General features: G+C 37.0%; 1 protein-coding gene across 2 annotated transcripts in view; it reads right to left on the reverse strand.

Annotated features, from left to right (window-relative positions):
- RNGTT (RNA guanylyltransferase and 5'-phosphatase) overlaps window positions 1-9860 on the reverse strand; it is a 173987-nt gene that overhangs the window by 149353 nt on the left and 14774 nt on the right. For both annotated transcript variants that reach the window (XM_072408626.1, XM_072408625.1), the window contains exons 4-5: window positions 9191-9279; window positions 2345-2420 (exon numbers count right to left, since the gene is read on the reverse strand). In XM_072408626.1, the coding sequence (XP_072264727.1) occupies window positions 2345-2420; window positions 9191-9279 (165 nt within the window). The remainder of the gene's footprint in view (window positions 1-2344; window positions 2421-9190; window positions 9280-9860) is intronic.

Raw genomic sequence — 9860 nt, forward strand, 5'->3', positions numbered from 1 at the left:
ACATAGAAGCATAAACACACATTTGGCTATCCATCAGGCATAACTTTGTTTATGCAATTATGAACACATTTAGTGATTCACCCTCAATCAGAAAAAGGGAGAGCACTAATAAACATTCAACAAGACAATAAAGAAAAAATCTTCCACCATTGCACTGCATGACAACTCGCTTTAGTGTGATGCAATGAGCTGCAACAAAAACGCGCCAAGATGGTGTGTTGGGGTGCCATTAAACTGTGTTGATTTTAAGTGCAAACTTCTGCCATACATTTGTGTGAAATGGCTCTTAAGAATTACCGGTTAGTAGTACTCCATTGTTATGTATACACATAACATTTATTATTTGACGTGGCAGAGTATCAGAAACTATACTCTGCAAAACATCAATCTTTTGCTTTCACAGGGTAATACTTTTCTTCTAGGTAGAGGAAAGAAAACAGATACTGGTGTAAGAAGGAGGAAAACATAATTATCATTCACAGCACATCCAGCAAAACTAATTTTCCATCTATCATATAAATACATTTTTTCTTCAGCTTAACTGCCTTAAATACAGCTAATGTCTCCTTTTGATTTGTGGCTTCAGTTTAACTGCCAGATTATATGTAATCAAATTAAAAGGCTGGGGAAAGATTATTGCATGAGAACATTCATGGAGCTTAAAAGTTCCAAAATAAACCCAGAGTCTGAACTGATTAAATGAAGTTAAGTAAACAAAACAATTTGAGAAGACAAGATAAATGGAGGCTTTGACAGGGGATGCCACTATTGGCAAATCCACATATAATGTCCTCTCATTACCCAGGCATCATATGCTAGCCCAACCTAAGTTATGAGTGCACTATCAATTACTGTTCCGGACCACAACTTATTGACCCATATGTTCAGTACTTTAACTGGTATGCAAAAAAAGTGGGGGAGGGGGGTCCAAGGGCATGGTGTCATTCTGCTTAGCAGAAATTCTGTACATGGGTTTGTACACTGTGCTCAGGAGAGTTCTTTATCATATATATATACACACATACACATACCATATTTTTTGCTCTATAACATGCATTTTTACCCCCAAAAAATTGGGGAGGAAATGTCTGCGTCTTACAGAGTGACTATTGCCGACCGGCTGTAGTACCGTCACCACGTTTATATGAAGGTTTACATGTTGGGGTAATGAGAGCAGCACGGACAAACAGATCTCATGCAGCTGCAGCTGCTATACGAGGAGTAGGATTATGTCACAGTGCAAATGTGGGCATGACCTATAGAGCAAGGATCAGCTGTGCTGCTCCCTGCCCATTTTGTACCTTTGTATACCAGCAGCAGCATGGGATCTGTGTCTGTGTCCCTATTGTCATTACCCCATGTATAAACCTTCATATCTCTCACAGTGATTGTTGTAGAAACTTTAAATTTTCAGGGTACAGAGAGCTGATAATCTTAATTAATATTTATATAAACTTATAATTTCAGGTTTATACATTGGGGATAAAGACAGCAGCAGAGACACAGACACAGCTGGAGGATAGCCCTACTACACCCCTGGTACTGGTTCAGAATATTTTTTTTCTTCTTTTCCTCCTGTAAAACTAGGGGCGTCTTTTAGTCAAGTGCGTCTTATAGTGCGAAAAATACCACGCACGCACACTAAATATAACAACTGGCATAGATGCACAAACTGTGGTCAAAGTGTTAGCATCCCCGAAAAGGAAAACCCTAAACCCTCTATACTCACCTTACCTGTGCTTCCACACAGCTGATCATAGCTGGAGAAGATGCCCAGCACATCTGAGCACCATGTGATCTGCTGCCCTGTAACAGTGCCTGGGCATAGCAGTTAAGCACTACAACATGTCTGGAGGAACGTTACCAGTATTGCCAAAACAGCTGCTCTCAGTGCTAGCTATGGAGCAAGAAGCTGCAAACAAGTGCATGTGAGTCGAGTATGAGGATGCACCTCCTTTCCAAACACCTTGTCCTACATGAGCATGGAAATGGTGTCTACTTAGGAATAAGAAACTCTAGAATCTGAATTCTAAATATGCTGCATTATTGACAGCTTGACAAGTGTTATGGAAGTACAAAGTGACATATCACTGCTACCATTACAGAGTTTAGAGGGAAACGGATGCAAGTCAGTGACTGCATTCACCCCATCCTTTCAAAACTAAAATATTTATATTAGCAAGGCTCTAGAATAGAAAGGCTTTCCTTCCAAAATAAAGCAGAAATATAATTATTTTATATTTTTAAAATGGCCAATCAATTTGTGTAAAAAAAGCAAAGCACAATGTAAGAGGCAGTGTTTAAACTCATACATTATAATAGGAATGGTTATCATGAAAGTTACCTCCAATCCATCTTCTCAACTAAAAAGGCACAGATTAGGAAACCCGTCCGGTTAAAGCCATGCGTACAGTGGACACCTACAGATAAAAAAACAACAAAATTAAAATCTGCTGTGGTAAACATACAATATTGCCTAATTGGTATTTACATATAAAACACCTAAAATGTTGAGATTTGTAGTCCACTGAACAGGTTAATTGATGTGCAACATGATGATAGCAAAGGGTCTCTAAATAAAAAAGTCTCACATACATATTCTTAAAAATCAGAACATATTAAAGAGTTTACTTCTTATCAGTTCCATATTGCATGTTTTAGGACCCATAAAGAAAGGCACACGAAAATAACTAAATGACAAATTCAAATCAATCTTCTTAAATGTACTGCATAAAAAAATGCATAATGTGTGTCAATGTATTATAATACATATCATCAGTGAGATCTGCACTCCAGCACACACAGCTCACTTCCCAGTACCATTTTTTTTCAGGATGTCAGTTAATCAGTAATTCCAGGGACTGGGAACCTTGTATTACTCTCAAGGGAAGTTTTCCTTTAACAACTGCAGTAAGATTAACATTCAATTGTTTAAGACTGAAATAGGGTGTAAACAAATATGTCATTATTCTGAATCTTCATAATACAGATTTACTGGGTTAAGATAACTTTTCTATGATGAACATGGCTATGCTTTTGCTAAAACATTTCACCTTTAAGGACCAAAGAGCTCTCCTTTACATTACAGCAAACAACTAGCACCCTCTAGTGGTATTTTGAAGAAATATTCAAACTTATGAAAAAACAAAAATGAAAAAAAAAGGTAAGGCTGGTATTCCGAAAAGAATTGTAAGGGCTAATTTCCACTAGCAGTGAGGTTGCAGAACATTTACCAGCTTCCTCGTACCAGGAAATTCTACTGCATTGGGAGACACTAGGGGTAGCATCTCCCTCCCGCAGCCCCAAAAAGAACAAATAGGGGTTGAAGTAAGCAGTACTAAAATTGCTCACTGCTGCAAGCTGTCACATGTGCAGACGCTGGTTCTTTTTGAATGAGCACTGCCCTACCATGCAAGTGCTCAAGTGGGTGGGCAGCCCCACAAAATCATACAATAAAGTCTTCACAGCTATTCTTGTGATCCTGCTCTCCCTGTGACTACACAAAGAAGCAACATGAACTGAACCGTCTGCACCTTTTTCCATTCAAGAGTCTCTTAATAGAAGACTACCATGGATAGCAGTGAGCAATGCAAGAGGGCCTGATCAGCCTCCCTCTGCCAGTCTGATTGCTTATGTACAATAATTGACAACAGGTTGATGTTAAGGGAGATTCCATTACTTTTTCTAGCTGTATGTAGAAACACATTTAGGCCCGTCACACTTGTGGTGGTAACTGGCAATCCTAAAATGGGCAATAGCCGCACCCAGGCATAACAACTGCTGAAATAATGGGTCACATGTGACAGGGGGAACAAGGTAGAATACAGGAAGGGCTTTACAAGGTAATTTTCAAAGAAAGCTGCTTATCTAAAGAAGAATATTAGGAAACTTATATAATTATAATAAATTTATGTCCTAAAACTTGTACAAGGTTAGAGGTTGGGTTTATGTGTACTTTAAGAGTTTTTAATGAATACATCACTAAATAATCTACCTGTATTGCTAACTCTGCAGAAATGAATATGAACAAATGAGCCAACCTCACTGAGTGCAGTAATGTATGCCCCAGCCCAACCTGCATGAAATTAAATGCTACAGTAATAAAAGAAGCTCTATATTAACCTGTCATACAAGTTAATACCACTGCCCCGAAAATGACATTTAAAGACAAAACGGAGGCCAAAAACCGTTTCTTAATCCTATTTAAACCATGTGCAGATTGACATTGACTGCTGAACCTGAACTGGCCAAGTGACATAAATATAATCCTTTTAATAGATGGTGGGGTGTGACTTTCATGATGCCTAAATCATTTAGCACAATCCACAGAGCTATTTACAGATTAACCTTTTGTTCCTGGACCAGCAGTTTCTGCAGCATGAATGTAAGTTGTGATATGTTAGGAACACTGATATAATAGATCTTCACCCTATAGAGAAGGTTAGTGTATTTCATATCAAGGTTATTTCATGAAATATTATTGAATTTATTTATTTATGAGGAATTCTTACATCAGCACTTTCTACAACCTATGGAATTTTCATAATGGTGATTCATTTTGGGATTAAAATCTATATATCTAGAACAGAACTAAAACTAAAAAAAAATAAAATGCAGAAGTTTTCCTAAATCCTTCCATCTGGAACATAATCCACCCCCTCCCCCATCACTTTCTGTCAGGGTGGCAGCATTGTCCCTGATTCAGGAACTGCAAAAAGCACAATGCAATAAAACCCATTATAGTTTCTTACACATATATATATATATATATATATATATATATATATATATATATATATATAACATATATTATATTACTATAACAAGCTATCAAAAAATGTTTTTTTCCACTTTAAGAATTCTACACAGTGCACACAGGTTACACAAGTACTGAAGACTACAAATACAAGACTACTAAAATTGCAATAATCAGCCCAGAATAGCAAGCAACAAAAAGTAAATAACAGATAATCAACAAAAAATCTAAGCAATGTAGTATATCCTGTAATGACAAAAGAAATGAACTGTATGAGTTGTGGTAAAGGGAAAAAAGAGAAGGAAACTACCGCTGATTTTTATCTGATGCTACTGAATAATTTACCACATAGGAGCAATCAGCTGCTTTATGGTAAATTGATTTCCATGTGCTGCAAATTAGGCCACCATTGCCTTGGAGTGACAGTGTAGCATATGAAAATGCACAGAAATTTACATAGAACAAAATGTGACCAATTTTCACACCAAGATGCTTTGTTTTCGTGGGATGAATAAAGACGACATTTAAATACTTCTTTTTTGAGCAAAAAAATGCCTTCGCTGAGGTCTGTAGCTGCAAGAACAGTAAAGCAATTCAACCTGTATTATAATTTTCTGTTTGGCTTTCAAAAATGATTTCTGTCACACAAACACATTTTACGTTTAAATTGACAATGTTAAGAACAATAAGGACAGTTAAAGTGCATCTGCAGGTGAACATTTGAGACCTTTGTATTAATGTCCTATTTGGGAGAAAAAATAGGTGTCTTCGGAAAACTATTTAAGTGGATATCTCAATTATATTATCCAAGAGTTTATTCAAGTAGGGAATTTAGCAACTAACATGTCAATAGAATGATATACAAAATGTTAGTGGCATGGTGTGGGGAAAAATAGAGTGAAGGGAAATAGGAACAATAGAAATCTAAGAAGAAAAAAGGGAAAAAGGGACTCTCCTGTCTGACTAGACTATCATTAAATGTCGCCACATAAATTTTGATATTCTGGAGAATTACAAAAGTTCCACCAGCACGCCCAGTTGGTGTGGTATCTAGGCATACTGTCTCGAGAGGAGTGAATAAGCTCCTCCATTTCTGCCATACGGTTAATTTGCTTCAACCAGTCTGTTACTTAGGGAATCACAGTCATTTTCTAAAGTCTCTGAATCAAAAGATTAGCTGTATTTAGGATGTGGAACAGAAGAGTATGTGTGAGGTGGGCTGTGTGTGTGATGTAATAAAATTTGTGCAGAAGAGATGGGAGTTAATTCCCCTGTAATCTTTGATATCAAATTTAAAATCTCTGACCAGAAAGGTTGGATCAAAGAGCAGCTCCACCACATATGAAGAAATGTGCCTTCTTCTGATCCACATCGCCAACAGTTACAATCATAATTGGGGTTCTATTTGTGTTAGGTAGTTTAAAATTGTTTTCCTGAATATTGACATTTTGGGATTCTTTAACTGTCAATTAGTTAATATCCTCCTGTTCCTCGTCTGAAAATGTCTGATTCAGATCTGATTCCCACTGTGTGCAGAAACAATCTGAAGAACTTTTTGGAGATTCAGAGAGAAGTCCATATATAGCCAAGATCAAATCTCGGTCGAAGTGGACCTGTGGTTGCAGACAGGTTCTCAAAGGATGTGAGCTGTCTAGAGCATTGCTCTTTCATATCAGGAGGGGACAAAAAAGTGTCTTAGTTGAAGGTAAGTCCACTATGGTAATGGGGCGCCTTCATTTTCTGCGAGTAGTGTTTGTCTGTCACAGAATTTTCCCCCTTCGTAAAAGTGCCTGGCTGATAACTGTCGATCGGCACACCATTCCCTCAAGAAATGGGCAGATAGGCCTGGAGGAAATGCGGGATTGCACCATACTGGGGTTAGCAGACCTGGTATTGATGGTATTTGGAATTTACGGAACACTGTCAAAAATATCCGCACTGAAGCGGCAAAATATCAGGGTGAGATAAAAGTTTGCATTCAGATCCCTTCTCTGGAGCCATGCGGCTAAAACCAGAGGGGTATTGGAGTAAATCTGTTCTAGGGAGATCCAGTGTTTTGATTGTGTGTTAGCATGCCAATCAATTATCCTGGTGAGATGACAAGCCCAATAGTACTTTCGGAAATCGGGAAGTCCTATACCTCCGCAATGTTTCGGTAATGCTAAGAGATGGAAAGCAATTCTTGGGGATTTATGACCCCACTGGCTGTTGAGGTGGATGTAAATTGTACAGTTGTTTGTAAAAAGTGTGGTATTGTTTGGGTATGTCTTCGGATATCAAGTGTAGTTGTCCCTTAGGGTCTCTAATCTGTAGCACTGTGTTGTGTGCACGTCCGAAGGGCTCTATCTAAAACCTGCCATTTTTATTGTTATGTTCTTAAAAAAATTTGGAGGATTATGTAAATGAGTGTTTAACTTAGAGGATTTCCTTCAGTCTATTTCTCAACTCAGTCAGATCCATCAGGGTATTTTCGTCTTGGGAAGGTTTGTGTGTTAGTTCTAGTTTTCCGATCCAATTTGACAACTGGTTATTCTCTGGTTGTCTTGCTTTTTTCAATTTGTCAGTCCATTTTAGGAAAATGCCCCTAAATACACTCTTATGTGCTGCCCAGACCAGAGATGGGTTTACCTCAGGTTTGGCATGACCAAAGTATTCATCTAGATGGGTTTGTACATCATTAACCACTGCCACATCTCCTAATAGGGATCGGTTAAGTCTCCAGAATTTTGTTCTAGGTTCTCTATCTGGGAAGGAAGGGTGAATGTAATAGGGGTATGGTCCGATACTGTGATTAGCTCAGGAGATGCAGAAGATAAAAAATTCAGATCTCTCTGAGATGCAAAAAAATAGTCAAGACGAGAGTACCGGATGTGTGAATAAACTGTGTAATCTTTGGTAGATCATTAGTGAAGCTAGAGATGACTTTATGCTTCGAAGAGCCTTAAAAGTCAGGGTGGCAGCCCCTGTGGAGGAATCTAGTGTTGGGTTGAGGGGTAGGTTAAAGTCACCTCCTAGGATGAGCATTCCTGTAGTGAAGCCCTGAAGGAGTCTCACTATCTTTTGGAAGAATTGGGCTGGCCTACATTTGGGCTATACACATTAGCTAACGTTACTGGTTTGTGATTTAGATGTCCTTTAAAAAACAGGTATCGGCCTTCAGGATTAATCATCTGGTTGTCCAATGAAAATGCACTTGATTAGAGAGCAAAATTGATATGCCCTTGGATTTGGAGAGAGGACTGGTTGCATGGTAGATTGTCGGGTATCTGGTTGATGTTAATTTTTGGACGCTAGAGGTTCTAAAATGGGTCTCTTGGTAAAATACAATCTGGGGTTTGTGCTCGTGGACCAGACACATATTCATGGACCTTTTTTCAGATAAGTTAAGCCCCTTGGCAACTCCCAACACTTTTGATCTGTCCTCAGAAGAGATGGAAGGAGAAATTTTCTAATGCAGACGCTTGTTCTAGAACAACAGTCTAACCTGGGAGCACTTTTAATAGAGAGATTTCCAATAACTTCCTATTGCATTTCTAGCATTATAAAGTATAAAGGAGTGATGTTACACATACTAATATTCTACTATTGCCTTAACGTACTAGTTTTTGTTTTAGTTTTTTAAAGCCACTTTTACTTTACGATTTTTATTACATTCTTTGTTGTAGAAATAAATGTTAAGCTGTGCTGTGTAAATTACTTCGCAAGAATCATTTTTACAAGCAGTGCTCTACAAACACTGAGAGAACTGAAAATGACGCTGATGAAGGGCTAATGACTCCCTTTCCGGCTGAAAGGTGAGAAATAGCAATACTTAAATCATCATTTTGAAGGTTATTTCACAAAAAAAGGAAATCACAATGATGCATTAACAATTGCATCCCAATTTAGGAATTCAAATATTGTAATTCTCAAGAAATGCTCCAAAATATAACTGATAGAACTTGGGAGTCGTATACAATTGTATAATATGTGCCTTTTGGCAGTTTTAAAACACATACAAAGAAAAGCAGCAGCTGTTTTAACAAATGAAAGTCTAATGAAATATGTAGTTATTGATTATAAAGACAGAAAATTAGTATTTTTCAAACAGTAAGTTTAAGAAAGCCTGTCAGCTACACAAAACAAGCTTTTTATGTTATTCAATAGAAAAACTCTGTAATAACTTACATTTAATAATATGGTTATATACAAAACCTTGATTGCAATAAAACAAAAAAGTAAAAAAAAAACTGCTTTGTGTAATAACATCAACAATTGGTAATGAACATTACCATCAAATATGATTAAAGCATTTTTATTTTATATACACAACTTCACAAATATGTGATGTACAGTATGTGAAGTTTTAAGTGTCAATCCACCAAATGTAAGAGTAAACCCTTCTTGATACTTGGCTCTTAAAGGTTCAAATGATACAAAAACACACACACATACCAATAAGCTCCTCTGGGTTTCTTTCCATAAATCGCTCACAGATACGAATGAAGGTTTCTGTGTCTTCTGGAGACGGTCTCTCCCCATGTCTGTAGAAGAAAAGTGTGGAAGTTCAACATACATGCAAGTCTTTTTTTTTTTTTGTTGCTTTCTGTTCTATTGTAAGGCAATGTTTGTACTGTTTTTTTTTTCATTGTACTTTTAAAAAAGTAACTTGTCAGAAAGCACAAAAAAAAAGTATACTGGATATCATGTAAAGACAGAGGAATAGACAAGTTAATTTCCACATCTGCACACATCAACTCCATAGTCACTCCTAAAAGACAGTTTCAGAAGACACAAAGCCCAGCTCATCTGCACAAATGAGGGACTACATATGGCTGCCAATTAATACATTGCTGCATTTCTTACATTTGCTTTACGGTTTCAATCAATTTTAATAAAGTGATAGAGCTTTCAGTAAAAACATTTGCAAATTACAAAATTACTCAAACAAGTAATCAGCCATACAGAACATTCGAAGCTGAAGAAAAATGTAAATATTATATTGAAAAATATATAGGTAACTAAGGAAATGCATAGTAATTTATTTGAACATTCTCATGCACAAAAATTAATGGGATACAAATTCACAAAAAATTAAAAAAACACATTTAAATATGTAAAAAAA

Source organism: Pyxicephalus adspersus, chromosome 4, assembly GCF_032062135.1.
Source record: "Pyxicephalus adspersus chromosome 4, UCB_Pads_2.0, whole genome shotgun sequence".
NCBI lineage: Eukaryota > Metazoa > Chordata > Amphibia > Anura > Pyxicephalidae > Pyxicephalus > Pyxicephalus adspersus.